Source organism: Phaethon aethereus (genome assembly GCF_964289735.1).
Source record: "Phaethon aethereus genome assembly, chromosome: Z".
In the NCBI taxonomy this organism is placed as follows: Eukaryota; Metazoa; Chordata; class Aves; order Phaethontiformes; family Phaethontidae; genus Phaethon; species Phaethon aethereus.
Genome location: NC_138577.1, coordinates 58,626,121 through 58,649,235, shown reverse-complemented (window position 1 = coordinate 58,649,235; position 23,115 = coordinate 58,626,121). Strand labels below are relative to the sequence as shown.

At 43.8% G+C, this 23,115-nt stretch overlaps 1 protein-coding gene across 1 annotated transcript in view; it reads right to left on the bottom strand.

Moving 5' to 3' along the window:
• Nucleotides 1-305: 305 nt before the first annotated feature.
• Nucleotides 306-23,115, bottom strand: part of TRABD2A (TraB domain containing 2A) — a gene marked incomplete at its 3' end in the record, with an annotated part of 78,035 nt that continues 55,225 nt past the window's right edge. Inside the window, exons 4-7 of the mRNA XM_082013052.1 lie at nt 22,937-23,111; nt 9,540-9,630; nt 4,119-4,373; nt 306-486 (exon numbers count right to left, since the gene is read on the bottom strand). Coding sequence (XP_081869178.1) covers nt 306-486; nt 4,119-4,373; nt 9,540-9,630; nt 22,937-23,111 — 702 coding nt within the window. The remainder of the gene's footprint in view (nt 487-4,118; nt 4,374-9,539; nt 9,631-22,936; nt 23,112-23,115) is intronic.

Sequence of the window (23,115 nt, the reverse complement as noted above, 5' to 3'; positions counted from 1 at the left end):
AGTTGGGCTCATATAGCTAAACAACAGCTATGTTATAGCAACATTATAATCTCCCCAAAGCATTATGGGATAACATGAAATCATTCTTCTGCAAGAGAAGGATAAGTAACACTTTCATTAAAGTATCTTCTCCTGTATTGGGCAGGTCAAACCAGTTAATAGTGTTAATGATCCAGATTCAGGAAAAGGAGAAAGTTTAGGAACACACCAAAGAACAGGTGTCCCACTCAGTCTTCTATTTTTTCACATAAGTTTCTTTTTTGCTTTTTAAGGCGAGAGCCCTGCAGCTTGGCTCCCCCTGTGTTTCAATGCAGCCTTATCATATGCAAAGTCAAAGTCAGTAGCGAGAGGAAAAGAGAATAGGAGAACTGGTGAGCACTGCTGGTATCTGCGCGAGCATGACTAGACCGTCCATGGCCCCGGGGCTGGGGTTCAACTGTGATGTAGCCGTTAATGATGCGGATCCGGGGAGGAGGGCCAGTAGCACTGCAAGGCAAGAGAAGAGCGTCAGTCCAGACCCAGCCCAGAACTGCCCAGTGCCCACTGAGTAGTAGGTAGTCAGCCTCCGTGCCCCACTGTCAGTCTTAATGGGCTCCTGAGAATGGTCTCTCATACTGGTTCCATGCTCACTAAGGGACTGTGCCTCCTAATGGCAGAGCACTGCCTTGTCCCTTCCTCATACGTGTGGGCACCTCCCATGCCAGCCCACATGGATGAGGGCATTGCTCAGCTGAACTACAAAGCAGTCTTATGGGGGAACAGGGAAGAGATTGAGGAGGGTGGAGACAGCACTGAAACACTTGCCCTGTACTCAGGTCTACCCAGCCAGCCTGCCCATTGCTCCCACAGAGTCAGTCAGCTGTGTAAGACAACCCTATTCCTAGCACCCTCCAGCCAGCCTTTCAGCTAAGCAGAAAATACCTAAGAATAAAACAACCTTTATTGCAGAGAAGTGTCACTGCAATGACATGTGCTAAGCACAGCAAGAGTGAGGCACCTGCTTTCAGCTGAATCCATCTTCCTCAGCCACGTTTCTGTATGTGCATCTTAGTGTGGACCAAACTTGTTCCTATACTGCATGTTCCCTTCCACAGGTCAGGAATTACAAAGGATTTACATGACATGCTTTAAGGAGAGGAAGAGCCACTTCCAGAAATGCAACCTAGAGTCACTGGTAAAAGATCACTGTATCCCAGAGTATCTCCCAGTCGTAGTGAGGACTCTGAGGTGGTGATGAACAAGAACGGAGCCAGAGCCTACATAATGCTGAACTCCCATTATGGCAACAGGTGATGGAGGAGAGGAATTTGTATGCTCCAGGCTGCTAACACCAACTGTCCTGAATTTGGGGAGCTCCCACAGCATAGCAGATCAAGAGTCAGAAGCATCAGATACTACACAGGTGTTGTTCTCTTTGCATGAAAGCCATGCTTGACCCCACAGCTGTAAGGCTGACATACACTCCAGGACCTCATGGCGCTGTGTGGAACCAGAAGACAAATTTGGACACAATCAAAAGCAAATCTACCCGCCCAATACAAAAGCAGAGTAATTTCTCCTGCACCCAGTCCCCAGCTGCTGTGGACCATTCTTGCCTTATTTTGGCCATCTGCATTAAGCAAAAAATGCTTTGGGAAATTGTGGGCAATTAATATTCTTTTTAAAAACACTTACCCTTCCATACCTAAAGGACCCCACAAAACATTTTAACAGTAACTGGAAAGAAGCCAGCTGTCAGGACATCAAAGAAATACAGCTGACAGCTGATGCATACAGGAGCACAAACCAAAGCCAATTCTGCCAAGCCCAGTACAAGACTGCATTAAATCCGTTAAGCCACACCTTTCACATTTCCAGGCTCACAGGAGGAAAGCTGTGAATGGCCCACACATAATAAACCTGACAGCTTTACCTGTGCCTGGGCACTTCGAGGAGTACTTATAGCAAGGGCTGAGACTCCCAGCGAGACATGCCCTGCACACCTGTGAGCTTGAGCTCAAAGGCTGTATTTCCGTGGGGACGCATCGCGGCTGTGCCACGAGGTGGGGCTGTCAGCTCAGCTCACGCCTGCTCAGGCAGCCCACAGCGGCACGGATCACTTGCATACGCGGGTGTCAGGGCAGAGAGGGTGGTGGTTCCTCCTGCTTTACAAAGACTAAACCCAGAGCACGGGGCTATGAGTGAATGACAGCTGCCTTTCTAGCACTCCCGCATTTCCCTCTGCAGTAAGGGCGCAGCAATCTCCCAGGCAGCAATACGCATCACTTGTCTTTCCCAGCACTGTCATGTAACAGCTCCGTCTCCAGACATTCAAGCTCTCGGTTACTAAGGACTGACCCGTAAAAAGATGTCACCTAGCACCTAGGTAAGTTTCTAGCAGAAAGGATGACTTAATTAGTAGCATAAGAAAGGAAACACTACAAAAGAAGAAAAAGAAAGGAGGCATTTGCTGCTCCCATATTTATGCAGTAGTTTCCTAAGCTGTCATCATTAGCTTTGCTTTTACCTCACTGTTGCCTCACTAGGCAGCCTAGTATGTTGCCCTAATATACCTCCAATTTAGTCACAGTAGCATAGCCTCCCATCTTCCCTTTTCTTCTGAAAGCACTGATGCTGCAAGTGCATGTGTATCTCACATCAGGATGCCCACTGACTCCCCTGAGCTTCATGGGAACAACTGCGTGTGAAAAACTGAACGTGCCAGTGTGCAGGCAGGCTTGAGATCATAAAGACTCCAAATCACCCCTCAGCATTTCAACTAGACAGACTGTCAACAGAAGCTCCAAAAACACATTCACAAACAGCTGGTATCAACTACAGTAATAGAAAGTAAATGATACACTAAAAGACAAAATCAAAGGTGATCAATATAAGGATTTGTTGTACTGGTGAATCTTGACTGTGTATAGGTCTGTCAGTGGGTATGCAAACCTCCATGTGTATTTGTCTCCCTTTCTCTCCAAACTACTTACACTTAGGTTGGAAGGAGGAGCAGAAAGAGGGCAGAAAACTACTCTAGTAGAGCAAAAGTCTGACAGTGGCTGAATCCTTGGAACAGAGCAACAGCTGCAGTACCTGCTTGCAGCCAGCTGGAACAATGTATTACTCAAAGCAGTGGTACAGCTGGGACCCAGGGACATGATCAAGAAGCATAGGAGAACCCTGATACACTCAGTACCTTGGGGAGCAGAAAGAAATATTCTTCAGAGGTAAAAAAAAAAGATGTAGAGGCTTCATTTCAAGATCTTCAGGCTTTTCTCCATCATCCTGACCTAAATTTGGTCAAACCTAAATTTGGTTATTTATAGTATTTATAGTATCACAAAAATAAAATGCTTTCAACCTGAGTATGGCAGAGATACAAACAAAGACACAAAGTACAAAAGAGAGCAGACTCAGGTCTGTGTGTTATCTGACAGGAGGGAAACATTAAGGTACACATTCAGCCATAGGGATAAGTATAGCTAGTGAAAGAGAAGTTGTTTTTTGCAGGCTGCTGTAGCTCTTATAGGTGAATAAGCTCTTCTGGATGAAAACTAGGGGATATGTGTGAACCTTTGCCCCACAACACACTCCATTTTTTAATATTAACTCCACCATCCATTAGGTTGTCATCAACCTTTCCAGATCTCCACTAATGCCATGGGTCTCACGTGCTTTTTAAGACTGGAAAAATACAGAAACTGGAAATAGTTCATAAATATTGTCCAAATGCAAGGACCACATCTGCCAGATATGACAGTTTCCACATATGGAGCAGCTCTTGGGTAAAGGTCCAAGGCTCTGACCTGGACTATCTACCACTGGACCCAGCCTTCTGTGATAAAGAGGACTACCATATGCTCAGAATCTCTCAAGCCCAAATGCAAAATGGTCTAGACAAGGCTTCCACTTGTATTATGCCCAATTTTCCACAAATGTAACCATGCGGAAGAAGCAATTTTGTCACTAAAAGCGCAAGCAGCCTTGAGTAAATGTTTCAGCAAGAATCATGGTGGTCAGATCCTGCCCTCAGCATGTATCTAGCCCCTGCAGAAGTTTGGCATACTGGATAAATCAGCCTGAGTTAAAGTCCAGTTTGCATGACAAACCCTCCTCCCTCCCCAGCCATTAGCTACCTTTCTTCAAGGCGAACCCAGAGGTCGTTAAACTGTCGCAGCCTTTGCTTCTTCTGCTGCTTCTTCTTTTTCTTTTTGTACTTCCTGTTTACCTTCTCCAGCACGTCAATGCTGTCGGGGAGCAGCAGGTGAGGCAGGAGCTCTTCTTCCTCCTCATTCCGGGGATGCAATGGCAGTGGGGGCTCCTGGGACGCGACATAGGGGCTATGTGCCGGTGATGATGAAAACATTAACAAGGTTTTGCGGGGTTTTCTGCTGGAAGGAGGGAATACAGATAATATTTGAAAGGGCTTTGAGGCAGAATCCTGGTGCAGATACTATCAAGGCGTATATAAAACAGGTGTTTCTCCTTGACATATTGCCTGGATGCTTATTTCTCTGCCTTATATTCCTGTCCCCTCTTCCTTAAGTCAATATTCTGACCAAAATAGTTCTCCTTAATGAAAAAAGCTTTGGAAAAGAGATAACCTGGAATGGAGGAGAGAATGCAGTCTGGCTCAGGGTGGAATAACTCTGGGGAATGGAATAACTGGGGAATAATTTTGCCTATCTAGAAAGAGACAAAAAAGGAATCGCCCTCAAAGTCAGAGGAGGCCAAACCATACTCCCCTAGTCTGACATACTGCAGAACACAGACCAGATTATTCCTTTCAGAAATGCCTGCCCAGAGCCAAGTAGTTTGGGGGACAAGGAGAAGGGGCAGGGACAGGACAACTAAGACACACTAGCTGAAGAAGCCAGTCAGTCCTAGATCAAAAACTCTCACTGGTGGAGAGGTAAGAAATAAGGTAGTCCACAGACTGTGGCCATGGCTTCAGAAATGCATCTTTCTAATTATCATCTTTGAAGAGAATGGCTCAATATAGGATTAAGTAAACCTTTGGACCATCTAGTTGTAGCAACTGGAAGCAACTAGCTGTCGCAGTACCAAGTTCACCATCATTTCATTTTCTCTTTCATGAAGCCAGATGTTACAGAGCAGTGAATGTATAACCTTTATAAAACATCAGGTCAGGGGACATGTCTGACACATAAGAGACCAGAGCTCAACTCACTGTTGTGGCATTGACTTCTAGTGTAAGCATTTACTGTCTCTATGCTGATCTGCAAAAGGAGATGACACTGTCCTGCCACTCAGATAAGCACACCAAGTGTGGTGGTTTTAAAGGGTTGTATCAGAGAAGCATGAGGGTCCACATGGAGGGGAGGAGGCTGAGCAATCACAGCTCTCCCACAACACAGCAGTGAACTTCGCACATGTTTATAGCAAGTACTGAGGGAGTAAGAAGTCAGGCCTTCATCTTCCTGGCTGCACAGATCCTGTATTAGGCTGGCAGCATTATGTGGAACTTCAAAGCAGCTCTACCAAGTGAGATACTGCAGTGTGACTATGTGCATGCACAAACTCTCTCACAAGGCAAATCGTGGAAGCCCAAAGGACCACTCAGTTGAGGCCCCAGAAAAAGCTAAGCTTACCCAGCTTTGTGAGAAGGTGATATATTAAAGAAGCCAACAGTCAGCTCCACTCTGATTACTCAAGCTCTGTTTCATTATATTTAGAGCAAGCAACATCTCATCTATACTCCAAGGCAGGAAGTCTGCAGTTTCCTGTACACTCATGGCTTTTCTGGCCCACACTTCTCATTGTTTGGAACAACGAAATTCACCCTCTTTACTTATTCATGAGCATCTTAGACAAACTCACAAACTCAATCCATTCTGTGGATACACTGAGCACTGATCTGATTGATCTTTATGACTACTTCATAAAGAGAAGGGATGCTGCAGTCTTCTGTAACAAGACAAAACTGGAGACTGGCTTGGCCTGAAATTCAGAAAGGTAACAAAACCACAGACCACTGTGCAGAAACCTGGCTTCAATCAGCGAAACCTTCCCAGAACTATAGTGTGTTTCCTTTCTGCCTTGCAATGGCATCAAAAGGAGGAGGTCCAGAAGGTGATGTTTCAACGTGGCTGCAGTTTTCAAGCTAGCCCATCACCGTAGGCACATCTCTCTGATGGACAATAAAGAGGGAGAAGGAGAAATGAGGTTGTTGACTGGAAGATGAAGAGAGTAGACGGAAAATTAAAAGAATTTGATCTTCTTATTTCCTGCAAGAAAAATCACAGACAGATCATGTGGTGAACTTTACGTGACAGAGGCTGGCTATCAATCTCTTTCAAAATCCTTGTTTGTCACACTCTCATTTTATTACCTCTGAAGTGTCATGACCGTTTGGCTCCCCTCCACAATATCTTCAATATCACCTACTCTTTGACTCCACCTTACAGAGTGACCCTACCCTAGTTGTGTCCAGTGACCTGATTTGATCTCTTGGAAGATTCTCTGCTTAAGGTTCCCTTTTCCCCAATTTCTCTTCACTGTGTCTGTTCCTTAATTGTGAAAGTCACAGAGTAGGCACCAGCCCTCCCTTGTAGATTAGAGTGCCTTGCTGCCTGCAGCCTCCCCTACCAAACTCACGGCCATACCATGCTGGAGCTTAGCATTGCTACAGGCACAGCCAGGATGACCTCCACTGGCATGGCCAGCCATTTATTCCGATACCTGCAGCCTCAGAACACTGTTAACAACAGACACTCGTATACATAACCTCCTTTGCAACACTTCCAGGGGACTCACTAAGCAACCACAGGAAAAAGCACAGAGATACAAAAGCATGTCCTTCTTCCCCAAGGCCAGCTCCCTCTCCCAGCACAGCAGCTAAGGGGAGGAGTCAGGAAGCACCTTAATTATGGCTGTGATTATGTGATGAATATTGTACAATATATATATGCATTCTAAAATCAGGAACAACAGCTGAAGCCCGAAATAAGACAGCAGGAGCTTGATTGAACTTGTGGTACTATTTATAAACTGTACTTGCACTGCTGCATGGTTGGAGCACCTCTTTTTTTTTTTCTTGCCTTCCTTGTGCTGGTGACACCGTGAAGAAGGAGCCCTCCCTGCAGGTGAAATTGTGTGACTGCACACAGCAGTTTGCCTGTTACAGAAAAACATGCATAATGATCCCGCATCCTTCTGTGTTCCTACAGACAAATATCTACAAGATACCTCAGAAGGCACTTTCTGTTTAGCCAGAGCACAGGAAGCAGCAGACTTTGCTGCCACTGCACAACGTCATGTTGCAGGGAAAGGAGACAATAGCAGACTTCCTCATCCTCTTGTTTTAGGACAGCTCAGCTAATATCCCCTACTGTATCCAACAGCAGAACAGCCATTTGAATGCTCTTTCTCAGTTCAGCCACTTGCCATTTTTTTCCTCCCTCAATTTGGTCCTGTGAAATAGTCCACGGATACTGACTGGACTGTGTGCAGCATTGCTATCTAGGACACTAGCTGGATATGGCTCTACATTTACATGGGCTGGACTGGGTTTATTTACACAGACTGCCCTGGTATTTGCTCCTCGAACAAGCCCATGATAGCAATCAGGTGAAACCCTCCATCCAACCTCCAGGACTCAGACATACTCATGCCACAGGTCTTTGCCTCAAATGCTCTTCTCCTTCAGAACTCACATTTTTCTTGAAACTTGTTTCCAAGTCATCCAGAGATGTCAGCACCTTTTCTCAAAGAAAATACTAAAGTGCCATCATTTTTAGCTTCTTCACTCAGCTTTAAAACCAAGACTCCAGGAAAGATGTTCTGTCCAGTAATCCTAATGAAAGGTTTGAGATGTAACTAATGCCAGACTGAGGGCTTTCAAAGGTACAAGAGTTACTGGCTGGACAATGAACTCTCAGGATGTGGTCAAAGAACTGGATATTCAGCTACCCTGAGTATCATTGATACCTATCTTCCTGATGAGTGAAAAATCTAGCCCTCCTTTCCACAGCTGTCTGCCCTTGATTTCCTTACACCTACACCTTTACAGTGCAATATTCTCAAGTACGTATTAAGCTCTCTTTCTTTAAGCTTTAGGAAGCTGCTATGGCTGTTTTTAGGAATACCTAAGCAAAGAATGTCCTGACAGAAAAAAAACTAACAAAAACATCAGTGCAGGCAGGTTTTTGATTATCCCTGTAAACACTGATACACTGGACTGTCTAGCATGACTTAAGTGTTACAGGATTATTAAGTCTTGTGCATAAGCGCATGGAGCTTCTCCATGTCATATTACCTGCCCATTGGTGGCAAAAGGGCTAGGGAATGTACTCATGGGGATAAGTGTTGGCTCAGTCTGTTTCAGTGCAGTTAATGATGTATGTCCATGTCAAGAATCATAGCAAAAACATGACCTGCCAGAGTTTGAATGTCATGGTCTGAAAAAGGCAGCAAAAGTGGTGCAAAGAGAAACGTGAAACAACCAGAGTATGAGAAAAACATCTGTTATTATTTTGCACCACATCTGTGGAGACCCTGGCGCAGATCAAGACTCTGCGCTGTGCCTCCTGCACAAAAGGTGATAGTCCTGCCCAAGAGTCCCATATCAGAAATGTTGGGGAGGAGGAACAGAGATGTAAGCAGTGAGGGACAGCATACCTAGCACAGAGGATAAAAGGGAAACAGCACCATAATTGGGATCAAATGTTTTTGTCCACTGTGGTCTTTTAGCAGTGACTATAAAGAAGAGTGGGGATATCTGAAAGACACAAGAGCACATGTTTGGCAAGAGTCTGGAGAAGGGGGAGGCAAGGATGGCAGAGCCTAAGCTGGTGGCACGAAGTCCAGAAAGGGGTGAGTCAAGAGCACATGAAAGTCTCGGCAGAGTGTGGAGGAGAAGATTATTTGGCATTTTGTAGTTACTGAAACCATGGAGATGGATAAAGACAACCAGTGAGAGATAAAAAGAGGCAGCAAGGGTATATCCTGAAGGACAGCTGCAAGATGAAGCAGAAAAGCAAGTACTTTGGCTTAAAAATGCAGAAGAGAGCAGGGGACAGGAGAGCAATCAGTCATCATGGGGACAGTTTGTAAAGAGGCTGGGTGGACTCTGGTCAGTCAGATTCCAGGCTGAGAGAGAGTAATCAGAAAGAATCAAAAATAGCAGTGTAAGAGAAGGGTAGTGTTAAAAAGCAGGGCAGTCAAACACTTAAAAGGGAGGAAGGAGGAGTCTGGAAGCCTATGTGGTATGAGACAGCATCCAGATGTGATGAACCAAGCACGCATATTCTGTGGCTGTTAAGAGTTAAAAATTGACATGGGGGGAAATATTTTTATTTTACTAAAAAAACCCAAAACAATTCCCACCCCCAAAAAAAACCCACCAGAAAAACAAACTCAAACCAAATAAAATCCTGTTTCCATACTGGCTTATGGAAGAGAAAAACAATCTGCTGGGGAGGAGAGAGCGAGCAAAGCTCACTGCTAGGTGTAGATCCAGCTGCCACTACCTCTTCATGACTGTTTACAAACCCACCCTCCCAATGGCTGCTCAGCTAGATAAAAGCATGCATTACTTGTTGATGGCTTGTCCAGCTGGAGTGTGTTCTACCTCGTACCCTTCTCTCCTCAAAACATCAATCACTGTGTTGTTGCCCATGAAGTGACCTGCAGTTAAGAGAAAATGACATCAGAACTCAATGAGCACAGAGAAAGAGAGAGAAGAACAACAAAGTCCTTTCTCATCACAGGAGGTGTGCCACACTCAGGGCAGGCAGTGCTTTATCACTCCCCACCAGCATGCACCAGAAACACAGGATCTCTAACGAATGATTGCTGAACTTTCCCAAGGTCACTTCAATTACCATGTTCAGCCTTTCTAAAATGCAGACGAGATTGAAATTACTGTGGTCCCACAGGTTGTTGCATTACCAGGCCACTGTGGATTTCTTGGGACAATAAGAGATGAAGTTGGGAGACACCTGTTCAGGAGCAGCACCGAGTCTACAACTGGTGGTGGTGCAAACCAGGTCAGAATCTGGCCACAATGTGTACATCATTTTAACATTGTCTGGCATCATAAACACACTATCTGAGATGTTGGTCAACATCATTAACAATTTTTAAATTATTAAGAATCATTCAACTGCAGATAATGGAAAATAGCTCTGAAAGCCAATGACTTAGAAAACCCCTTTCATTCCTTCAGTATAAACCACCAGGGACAGAAACTCCACTTCAGTTGTGCTGACAAAAGTTTTGGAAGGACTTGGCTAGCTGTGCTCTAATTCTTTGATTTATGTCTCCACTCCATTTTCAGACAGATGTGGTGGCTGGTCAGCCCATAATTTGGCATCATAGTGAATAAATGACTACTCAAAGGGTGCAGAAATTATTCCTGAAGGACTGTATGTTCTGCATGCTGACTGATTTCCACCATCACTTTAACACGTCATCAGACAAGGCTGCTGAGAAGCAGATGGACAACAGAGGCCTTGCACAGTCCCTCACAGATCTAGCTTTCTTGGAAAGATTTGTTCATTTAACAGCCTACATTAATTAAAATTAGGCTTGAGCAAATGACTTATTAGAGTGCACCGTTGCCTGTCAGTGTAAGCACTGCTAAAACTGATAAATAACTTAAGAAAAATTGTTTTCTGCTAATATTCTTCATAAATACACAGAAATAAAACCCACCAGAATTATTCTAGTAGCCAGGAAAAGCAAGGAGATAGAAAGGGAAGTCCAACAGTAATGAGATTAACCAGGGACTAAACCCAGGGGATTTATAATTTTTCACTCCAAAATGGATTCAATGAATTGGAGCACAAAATTGCAGTTCCTCATATCACAACAGCAAAGGGCTCAAACTACCAGCTTAAGGTGTGACAGTTGGATAGTATCATTTGAGCAGAGACATTTTTCAAGACGAAGTTTCTCCAAGAGCCTAAGAACACAAACAGATCAAGCTCAAATGAAACTTCTCAACCAAACACTGCAATGCACACCCATTGGGTACCATATTTTCTCACCTAATAACAGAATTTTCCCCCAACTTCTCAGCCTAACTTTTGCCTTCAGAAAGAGTAAAGCTTCACCTTTATGTAGACCTAACCTAATACTGTTGGTATCTATTGCTTGCCAATAGTTCAGCAGCAGGTGCAGTTAACTGAGAATTTCCTCATGTCAGCAAAAAGACCTGATGCAGCAGGGAACAGGAATGACTGTAATGAAACATTGTAATTGAGTAAAATTAGCCACTGGAAGGCCAACATTAGGTATAGAAGGTGCCAGACCTAGCTGCTACCTCTCACCTTTAATGCAGAGGAGAGGTGTGTGTGCAAAGGGAGAAGAAGAGGGGATTCACTCTAGTAGAGAAAGGGGCACTTCCAAAGGGTGATCCACCCCTTGTAAGTGTGAGTGAGGTATCATAACTTAGACTTTTATAGAAGCACCTCTCTAAGATAGGGTCAGTGTGTGTAGCAAGTTCAGACTAGGAATCCATCTCATGCAGGCAATGCTAGATGAGCTGAGTCCCATCCTCAGCTGTGAAAAGCAGTGTCGAGGCTCTGAACTCATATTGTCCTAATCCAAGTCCTTCAGGAGGAAAGAGACAAGATATAAAGATAAGCAATCTGTAGGGCCGTCTATAGTGTTAAAATAATTTTCCTTATGTCAGTTTAAGATCTTGCAGTTTCACGCATTTCAAGAGTGAGCTACTGAATAGCTGCTCACATCACACCACCAAACGCACTGCCACCCCCGCCATGGATCTTCAGTTACCCTTGCTCAGAGCAGTGATTTAGACTGGTATGTAGGAAATTACAGTAGCACATGGATGAATCCCATTGCAATTAGTCAACCTCCTTGAATGATTTCCTGAAGCTGGGCCTTAATCTTCTTTTTAATTTGATGGAGAGATAAGAATATCTTTTCTTTCACTGTCAGATGTACAGGCCTTCACAGGGAGCCTTTGCTCATTGTTGCGAATGCAATGAGTTATGTCTGCATGTGAAAGAAAAATGGTGTGTTAATGTTGTGCAAAAGAGAACAGACCAAATAAATAGCTATGTGTAAAACAGATGCATACAAATACAAACAGGCATGTGATATTAGATTGTTCACAACATGTGATCAATCAGGTGCCGCTCAGGCTAGGTACATAAAAGGATTAGAAGATGTCAGCATTTGCTATCCAAAAGGTAGGCCATGCATGCACCATGAGACAGAGGTGGTCTGGGGCCCAGAGAACCTACAGGCTCAACCTGAGCTAGGTTCAAAATGAAAAGAAGACAGATGGGTGAGGTCCCCCCCCAGGAGCCTCTCAGGATTCAGCACTTTTGCCTCTTTTCTGGGAACTGTCACAGAAAGAACTCGGTGGTGTGTGAGAGACCTGATGACCAAAAGCAACAGTAAGAAACATAAGAATGAGTCACTCTCCAATGTTTAAGATCAAGCAGCTATGCTGTAAGGGAGACAGCGCAAAGTCACGTGACAGGAGTAGGCCTCTTTCACCTGTTTTCTATTTTAGGCTAACACACTTGAATGCCCCCAAAAGAAAAGCCCTGGGCCCTGTCCCATCAGAAAGCCTGCTCTTTTCTTTCTGTACACAGCCCTGCATTATCCTCACACCACTAGGTGAAGAGATGCCTCTGAGAGGTCAATTTACTCTGACAGGGGGCGGGAGCCATGAATCTCTATTCTTCTGTGTTCAAGCTCAAAGAGAAACTAAGAAGCTGTTGTGTGCACCAGCTCAGCCATGCACTCTACTGGAGAGTAAATAAGACCCCAGCCTTTAATCTGCACTGAAAGGAGATGGCATGCAGGGACTGCACAGGCAATACGCTCAACCAACTATGCTGTTTGACTAACGTGCACTTGCAGAGCAGTCCACGCATTCGGACATGCATTGAGCACTCCTGACCTTCCTCTGTAGCAACACCCAATCTTGCAGAACACAGGCTACTACTGTTGCCATGAAATCCACATCTCCTGCTTGCAGCTTTTGCTGCCAGTGCACACAGGTGTTTTCATCTAGGTAACTGTGCTAGGGCTGTGGGTTTCAGCAGAGGCTCCTGAATCCAAATTTGCACCTTTGCAAGGCTGAAAATTTTCTGCATCTACTGAAATGAACAAGGAAATACTGCACAACAGAAGTTCTGTTTCTGTTCCTGAATTTTTGTTTTTCATATAAAGCAAGATTGTAAGACTGAAGAAAACTATGTTCGTTCCTGAATTTCAACAAAATCAATGATTCCAAGCTGAAACATGAATTTTCTTGACCTTTTCTGAAAGTCATGTAAAAGGAAACCCCCAAGCCCACCTAATTCTTTATGTTTGCTCTGCTTTCCTTAGTAGAAAGACACCACTTCCATCTGCCCCAGAAACATGCCAGGACCTCATCATCTACAAATATGCCAAGACAATGAATCACTAGACATACATGTAAAGAAACAAAACTGTTAGGAAACATGATCTGCACTGCTGACCTCCAAGAAGTGGTGGGAACACGTATAGCATATGATCATAAGAGCGTAACTACAAAATGGCACAAATAATTCTAGCCACTGGGGACATCATGAAGCAGGTTGTTTATCTCTGACAGGGCTGGGAGTACTCAGGTGGGCTTTTGGTGCCACAGACTGTATGGGTCACTGAAATAAATATTTTCAAGAACGTTTTAGATGTACAGATCTTACAATCATTTAGAAACTTCCTGAAAGTCCCCATGTCAATGATCATCTGCTACCTTTCTTGTTAGACTGCTTCCAAGAATTATATAGATAAATTCATATAACATGCTCCAGAAGGGTGAACAGGACATTTGTAAGTCACTGGAGTAGAGTTACTGGCCTGTAAAATGGCATGACATAAGGCTACTGACTATGCTACCCATAAACAAAAAAAGAAAAAGTTCAGCAAAAATTATCACTTAACTGTGAGGCACAAAGGACAGCTCATCCCTATGTGCCTGCCTCCCATGGCAGGGTTCTTCTCCTATCCTTTCAGTAATCAAAGTATCCTCCAATAGCAGTCTGTGAGCCAATAAACCCATGGAGAAGGGTTCAAAACTGCCAGTAATCCCTCAAAGGATGGAAACACAAGCAAAGGAGAATTCCTGATGGCCTGGAGAGCAGGGACATGCATGGCCCAAGTCAGTCCCACGATATCTGCAGTGAAGAGTTGAAAGTTCAGCATGTGTCAGATCCAGCCAATGACCTAGAGAATGCAGAGTACTGTCTTAAATAATTTCATCGGATGGAAATCAAACTGCAAAACAAATATCCTACTCCTCCTACACATCCAGATCACTTTAGTGTTCAGCAGCCCATGAGGTAGACAAAGTGATCCTTACTGACATCAAGTACCTGACAAAGCTAAAATGAGTTCCTGGAAGACACAGCTCTTAGGACACTATGACTAAGGATGGAGACACAGAAAGTACTCATGTGGTACCCCCACCCACAGTGTCCCCACAGGCAAGAACCCTAGGGGTATTGTAAGTCAACTTAAAGATTCCCTGAATTCACATTAAGTGCAGGAGTATAAGGATGTTGCATTACAATACTCCCGCATGCATGTAGGTCAAATCCCCTGCAAATGGCCCTCCCATGCCCTCCAATCTTTTTGAGACTGCAGACTTCCAAACGTAACCCCTCCTGTGATTACCTGTAAGATGAAATATAAATGAAATATTACTCTATAAACGCTGAACTTGAGGTTTTACTCCACTGAAGCCAGGACAAATGTTTGTCTTCAAAAAAACACGTTATTTCCTTCAAATCTCCTTTTAGTATAAAATCTTACTGGATCATACTGCACCACTCTCAAACCAAAGGCGACGATCTGGTGGGCAGGACTATGGAAGAGTCTATTTTCACTAGACATGGACAGACTTAAAGAAAGTGCCTCAAACCTGCATTCACTCAGGAGGAAACAAAAAATAACTTTCCATTTCTTTAAAAGTGATGTGCTTTGCTAACTCACCTATATGGAATTACTATGATTCATTTTCCACATTTGTTTGTAACAGAATCACGTAAACATAAAATCCTTCTCAAAACAGTTGATGATGATGTCCTTGCACAACCTGGGAAAAATTCCCGAATACCACAGAAAAGAACCATATAAAGTTACAATTTGCATGAGCCAAAATGAAGGAAGGCATTTTTCTTGTGAAAGACAAAAAGACAGTCTTATCTAACAGATTCTGTCAAAAACTGGGTCTCTTAAATGTATGACCTGAGTATTTTTGGTCCCAGGGATTCCCATTTTTACCTTTGGGCCAGGTCAAACCTCCTGATAACTACACAAATTGAAGCTAGAAAAAGGTCTTCCACTGATTATAAGGTCAAATTTATAGCAAAGTTAATGTACAGAAAAAGTTTACAACCCCATATCGCTTATTTTGCAAAAATTAAGTTAAAAGAAACAGCTTCTGTTCAGGTTGCCTTAGCCATCGGGGCTCCATCTGCACTGACATTTACTGAGAGTTTTCCACCGTTGAAACCCTAGGCTCATTAGGCAAGGAGACCCTCATGTAGGTGACTGTGCTAGCAGCTGTTGTTAGGTTACCAGTAAGGGAAGGAAATACCAGTGCTATGTCTGAGCTGCAGTATCCATGGCCATCTCTGCTGCTGGACCTGCTCCCATTCCAAATCACTGCTTCCTTTCCAGAAAAAAGGCATTAAAGGACTTAAAATCCCACTAGCTTAAAACATACATTGCAACATGAAAGTTTTCCTACTGTAGCTACCTGATAAAGGTAGCAATGGGTAAACCCCAGCACTGTTAAGAAGATGATGGCCACCAAACTGAGCAGAAACAGCATGCGGTTGTTTGACCTGGCTGATTTTGACAGTTGCACTAATACGTTAGAACAGAGGTTTCTGCCTCTAATGCAGAAATGCAAAGCTCTTCTCATTTCATGTGTCAGAGATGTCAGGAGGAGTGCCCTTCATGTGAACCCTGGGGCTTTGGATGTGGGTACTGCCCGTACACATTATCTATCCCCTTCGGGGGTTGTTGTTCTAATAAACCCTGTCATTAGCATTCTGCAGACTCAAAGAGGCTTCTAAGGAAAACAGTCTCAAAGCTGCTGGCTTGTATCTGGCATTCTCAGATTACAGAGGTACAGGCACACCTTCAGGGACTCAGCCTTTCCTCCCACCCAAAGAGGCTAAAATGATGCTGCATTCCAGAGACAGAAGCAGCAAGCAAACGATCAGCCAGCCCTTTGTACACAGGGAGAAGTGAGGTGGCCCCAAAAGGCTCATTTAACCTATTTTATCATTATGTTCTCTTCCTGCCTCCTCCTCCCTATTTTTGTCCTCTTCCAGGATCTGCCAAGATTCATCTTCTTGTGGATTTTTCATGAACTTCCTCATTACACATTTCAAACCCTTTATATAAGGCATAGATAAATTTACATTCCCTGTGCACACCCACATCTCCAGTCCCAAATGTGCTTATGGCCAGTTCAAAGTTTGCATGCTGGGTTCTGAATTCCCACTGAATTTCAAGGGCATATTGATATCTCATTTACCTGGGTAACTTTCATATCCCCCTTGCAGGTTTTTGTTTGATTTTGTTTTACAGGTATAAACAGCTACACAAGATGGACAGAGACATCCTGGGCTTAGCACTGTTGGTTATTTTAACAAACACGGGTGACAGGTCCTTTCTCCAATCTTTTTTTTTCCAGAAGGAATAAATCTTATTCCTCTTGCATCATTTCCCATCCAAAAATGCCAGACGAACAGCAAGTTTCAAGAAGTAACAGCGTAACAGCTCTACGTGCAAACACCCCCACCTAACACACCATTCAGGACAAAGACTCATCACAATTCCAGAATTCCAGTTTCCCCTGGAAATATGTGTTTGTGGTTTGTTTTTTTTTTTCTTTTTATGACGTAATGGGCAAAAGAAAAGGCATCTGATATGCCTGTGAATCCAATGCACTTGGCACCTAAGGCTGACAAGTAACTGACCAGTCCTCCACATCCCAAGGACTTCTTCGAAACCTAGAGAAGTCAGAGGGAGCCATTTGGTGGATTATGGCAGATGCTGGGGTAACCATAGGTGGTAGCATGTTCTCCCTTTTCCTTGTCCAGGTGGATAAGACGATAGGTTACACACCCATCTTCCACTCAGACAGGGTCAATTATGCTTCCACAACGATGTCCAAATCCTTCTTCTGCATGTTGTTGGACCACACGTCAACCATCCAAGAGTTAATTTTAGTTTAGTGAGTATCAGTTGACTTAGCTGCCGGGAGGAAGACAACTAAGATCTGGAACTCTTAGCTGGATTGCTAACTCTGATATTCATTTATCAGTCTGCTCATAACAATTCTTCTTTCTGCGAGGTCTTACAGGGGGTGGGGGAGTAAAGACTGGGAAAAAAAAAAGCCAGTCCCTGCAGGTTTGAATCCATACAGTCTGAATAATGCTAAATAAACACATTCATTATTTCCTTTAGTAATTAGAAGAAATGGTAGCTGAAGAAGTTTACACCATCATCCTTCTTTTCTCAGTGTTAGTGGTGGCATGCCAACATCCACTATACTTTAAAGCCTCAGAATGATGCTTTTTTTCAGGAGCAGCAAAGAAAAAAGATCTCTTAGAGAAAAAGGAATTTGCCAGTGTTTACAAGATTAAGAGGACCAACTTCTAAAGTTGTCACATCAGCCAGCATCTCTGAGTGAAGTCAGCCATTTCATCCACAGGAATATAAGGCATCTTAGATCCCTCTGTACTTCCTGTTCATGAACCAGCATTTCTAGAGTTTCTCAGCTGTTCAAAGAGGCAGGAGAGACTGGAGGGAATTTATACTTGGCACCTAGAAACTGGCTTCACCTGAGGACTTGCCTGTAATCATAAAGTCAGGATCTCATGCCACTAAGTACGCTTCCTCCTGCATAAAAAAAAAACCCAAAAACAAACAGACTTTTCTTTTTTCCCCCCCTCTTTCATTCTTTAGCCCCTTCAACAGAAACCATAAGCTAAAGCAAACAAGCCACACTCATCCTGGAATAAAAGTGACCATGCAGAAGGAAAGCCCATCTAGTGTAGAATCTGGTGAGAAACATTGAAGGGAAACAACGAATGCTTCTACTGACAACTCATCAGTAAAGTGTAGACTAGATAAATGTCATCCCAGTGCTAAAGCGGGCAGGAGACCTGATGACAAAGAGTATGGAAAAGGCCAAGGTACTCAGTGTCATTGCCACCTTCTTTACTGGTAAAACCAGCCTTCAGGAATTCAGGTTCCTATGACTAGAGGGAAAGTCCAGGCCAACGAAGGTTCACCCTGAGTGGAGAAGGATCAGGTTAAGGAACATTCAAACAGACCAGACATGTACAAGTTCAGATAGGATACACCCAGAGGAACTGTGGGAGCTTGTCAATGTCACTGCGAGGCCACTATTGATTATCTTTAAAAGGTCATGGCAACTGGGGAACGTCCCTGAGGACTGGAAGAAAGCAAGTATCACTCCCATCTTCAGAAAGGGTGAGAAGGATCCAGGAAACTACAAACTGGTCAGCCACACCTCTATTCCTGGGGAAGGAGATGGAACAAATTATCCTGCAAACCATTTCCAAATGTGTTAGGGACAAGCAGATGATTGGAAGTGATCGGTATGGATTTATGATGAGGGAATCTTGTCTCACAGAGTTCAGCAAACTAAGTCCTGCACCTGGGCAGGAACAGCTCCATGCACCAGGGTAGGCTGGGCACCAACTGGCTGAAAAGCAGCTTGGCAGAAAAGGATGTGGCATGCTGGTTGTCATCAAGTTGACCTTGAGCCAGCAACATGCCCTTGTGGCAAAGAAGGCCAATGACCTCCTGGGCTGTGTTAGGAGAAGTGTTGCCAGCAGATGGAGAGAGGTGATCCTTCCTTTCTCCTCAGCCCTGGTGACATACATCTGGGTCCAGCGTCTAGCTCTGGGCTCCCAGTTCAAAAGTCATGTGGACATACTGGATAGAGTCCAGCAAAGGGCCACAAAGATGATCAACAATTAGAACATGTGTCATACAAAGAGAGGCTAAGAGAGCTGGGACTGTTCAGCCTGGAGAAGAGAAGGCTCATGGTGGTATAATCAATGTATAGATACATGATAGGACATTGTAAAATAGATGTAGCAGAACTTTTCTCAGTGGTGCTCTATAAAAGGACAAGAGGCAATGAACACAAATTGATATACAGGAAATCCCACTTCAACATAAGAAAAAGCTTCTTTACTGAGTGGTTAAACACTAGAATATGTTGCCCAGAGATGTTCTGGAGTCTCCATCCTTGCAGATACTTAGAACTTGACCAGACTCAGTCCTAGGAAAACTGCTCTATATGATCCTGCTCTGAGCAGGGGGGTGGACCAGATGATCTCCAGAGGTGCCTGTCAGCCTCAACTATCCTGTGATTTTCTGAAGGTTTAGCCAGCAGTACCCTTGTAATACCTGTACAAGTGGTAAACTCTCCACAGCACAGTAGGAAAATGCAGCCCTCTCTACGTCAGTGTGCACCTCAGACAAACCAGAAACCTATAGTGTTATCTAGTTGGCGGTCTGTGGAATCACATGCGCTGTAACTTACTTTGGCTTAGCATTCAGATCCTGAACACTCTGCTTACAGAGAAATTAAAAATGCATATAGAAGGAAAACTGCTTGTGAAAGATTATAACTGGCTTTGCTTCACGTGTTCTTCCACTGGCAACGGGAAGTAGATCTGGCTTGTAACTCTAGTGCTGCCATATAAAAAGATCTGTCCACAATTAAGATAAAATCCTTACTGAATCTAGTGGAATGCCACTGGCATGACCATCTCTTTCTGCCCATACCTTCCTCTAATTCACTCAAGCAAAGCTTTTTTGATAGTTTCAGCAAAATCTGGGTTTTTTTTCCTCTCTACTTTTGTGCAAGCTTAAATTACTTCCAAACAAAAATAGTTCCAGAAATGACCTCTGACTGTGAAATGTTTTCAACAGAATATAGGGGGACTTTGTCTGTTCTTTTAAAACGTAGTAAAAGCATAAAATATACCGAATCCAATGATCAAATCTATTACAGTCCAAATTACCATATGGAATTAATTCCTTGTAAGAAATGAACATCTATAGCCATGCAGCTGTATTAAGACCTGGAAAGAGACTGGAGCTTTTTTTGCACAATGTATTTTCTGATTTTCCCCCATTTAAGTAAAAACACAAAATAGTTTAAATAACAAGAGGGAGTGTTTCTAATACTGCAGTCACCCACAAAACATGACCTCGTATCGATATAATTGAGGCTAAAATTGAGGTTTTTTCAGTGTTGTTTGGTTAAAGGAAAAAATGGAAGTTTCCTTACAAAAAGCCTAGCCCTTTTAAAAATAAAAAACACAGGGTGAAAAAATTTGGAAAGAAACAACTAAAAGTCTTCTCCCCCTTCTAACCTGGAGACCGTTTGATATCCTACTACCATTTTAACACAACCTCCTCCTGCAGTTTATCAGCCACTACTGGGAGATACTTTTTTCACTGGCGGCCAGAAGAGGGAAAACCACAATGCAGTGATGATTTAGCCCCATTCCTATAGCCTTTCTTTTCTCCTCTTCTTCTACAGCTCATTCTAACCTGCCTTGTGTGAGCACTTTCCTGGAACCCTTTTCCAGTGATTAACAACAGTACAATACTCAAGTAATGCTCAAAACTGAACACAAGACATTTGCTAATCTTCACTGCTTGCTGGCATTAAAATAAATCTTCCACATAATTATCTGTCACATACAGCAGTCTGGATAAGCAAAAGGCTAAATTAACTTGATGGAAAACAATAAAAAACTGCACTCATAATGCGCACTCAGAAATCCTGAGAACTGTGTGGAAATGGATCTGTTTTCTGCATTATATCCTGTGATGTTACTTCTCGTTTAGACATTTAATGTGAAACAAATTTTAAAAAAAAAAAAGAAACCTCTATGCAGTCAAACCAAGGGGATAATGCGGAATTGTGCTGCTAAAAGTGGGAAACTGACACTGTCCTTTGAGCAAAGCCATTTGAAAGAGCAGATGAGAACAGAGGCTGGACTGGCATCAAAGCCAGAGCGTAGAGACAATTTCAAAGCTGATCTAGAGTCCCTAGAGAAGACAGGGAACCTGTTTGGATTCAAAAGTGTGATGGAAAAGCACAAGAAGAGCATGCCTGGTGCTTGGACATCAAGCCATGTGCACATAGGCCACAGATCCTATATAAGGGTGCTTATATAGGCCTAAGGCTCCAGGCAGTGCTGCAGTGTAGCAGTGCGGGGTAAATCTAACTCTGCTCTATGGGAAAAGGCAACAAGGGGACAAAGAAGGGGGCAAAGAGGAAGGAGGAAAACAAGAATCCAGAAAGCCTGGGAAAGGTTTTAGGACTGTAATAAAGGTTGAGAAAAACAGAGATTGGGAAGAACAGGGATATGTCCTGGTCCTGCAGTGCTTCTGGGCTCTGAGGCAGAGCTGTGCACACTAATGACAATGAAGTCTGGGGAAGAAGAGCAGGAAGAGAAAGAAATTGATGGGAGGGGACACAAATGACACAAAAGCATCTTAAAGACATGTGATTTGTCCAGTGCAGCTGCTGGCATGCAAGGTGTGTGTGCAAGGAGAGAAAGAGGGTCTCTCAAGGGATCCTGCTCCTGGGACAGGACAGACTCAGCATGACACTGGCATCCACATCCATCCGTTGTGCATGGGCTGCTCACCACTCAGTTGTGACCCACTCACTGGAACCCCAACACCTGTGACTAGCCTTGTGGCAGAAGATTAGCTACCTGTAGCTGATGCAACTAGCACTAAGGGCTGACATATGAGCAGGTCAGGAACATCCGTTCAGCAGGGACAACTGTGATCAGAACAACATCAGCAATGGAGTACAGCAAAGCCCTGATCTTAGCCTACAGACAGACATGACCAAAATCTACATAACCTGCATCTGCTTCGCTGTCCTTTGTGACAGTTGCACAGAGCAGTGATACTGCAGGAAGATAGCACATTACAATCTTCATGCATGCCTGAACAGACATTATCAGGCACCTTCCGTTATACCCCCCTGCCCTCACACACAGGACCTTTGCTATAAATTTTTAACCACAACTCCCTGCTGCAGGCGAGGTTCTCACAGACTTCCAATACTAACGCTTTGAGAGTGCTTAAGTAAATATTTTCCTTGCTTTGTCTAGATCTTCCATCCTCAATAAAGCAGTAGACACTGAACCAGAAAACGTCACATGGATCCTGACACCAGTTTCAGTTCTCCCCCTTTGCCAAAGCGATACGGTTCGCAGTGAAGGGGATGCAATACTTCTCTGGGAATTAGCACCTGTCTTTTCAAATGCCAGTCCTCACTTCTTCCCTTCCCTGGAGCTAGACCAAAGGACGGGAGCCATGGCAAACCAATCCTGTTTACACCCTCCAGCCAGCCCTAGGCTGAAGGGTGGGTGTTAACTTCCCGGAGTTCAATGTGCTGCTGGATGTGGCTATAGATTCCTGCTGTCTGCTAAGAGGCAGAAAATGGAGTAGGTTTTCCCCAAATGGGCCCAATGCTCTGCTCCAAAATAGTGGCAGACAAAATTTCCTTGTAGTTGTGGAAATGCAGTGAAAGACCTCCTGCCTTGGTTGGCAAGACCACAGACACATATGTCTAAAAGCTGTCCTTTTTTGTACACACTGTAGTTTGTTCCATATCTTTGGCTATGCATATACCAAATAAGTCTGTAACTAATAAATACTGCAATCAATGCATATACAGTGAATTCTTGTATACTGAAGAAAAACAGTCTCCTACACTGAAGAAGTTTTCCTACTAAGGTGCAACTATCAGGGAAAAGCTCTGTTCTGTGTCCGCCATGGTAAAAGTACTGACCCTTCTTTAAACTGAGGCAAGCATTTGTAAAAATCTTCTAATGGATGTGGAAAGAATGTGTTCAGATTGAAGGGCCCGTCAACCACATACCAGCTCCAAATGCAAAGAAGAAACTCTTGTCTGGGTACTCTTCCAGCAGGTCCTTCACCCTTCTGCCCATTCGCTCATTTCGCTTGTAGATGAGCTCCTGACGGAAGTAGCTGTCTATCTCTTGGGCCGTAATGCGTTCATGCGCCGGAAGTGTAGCATTAATGAAATTTGGGACCTAA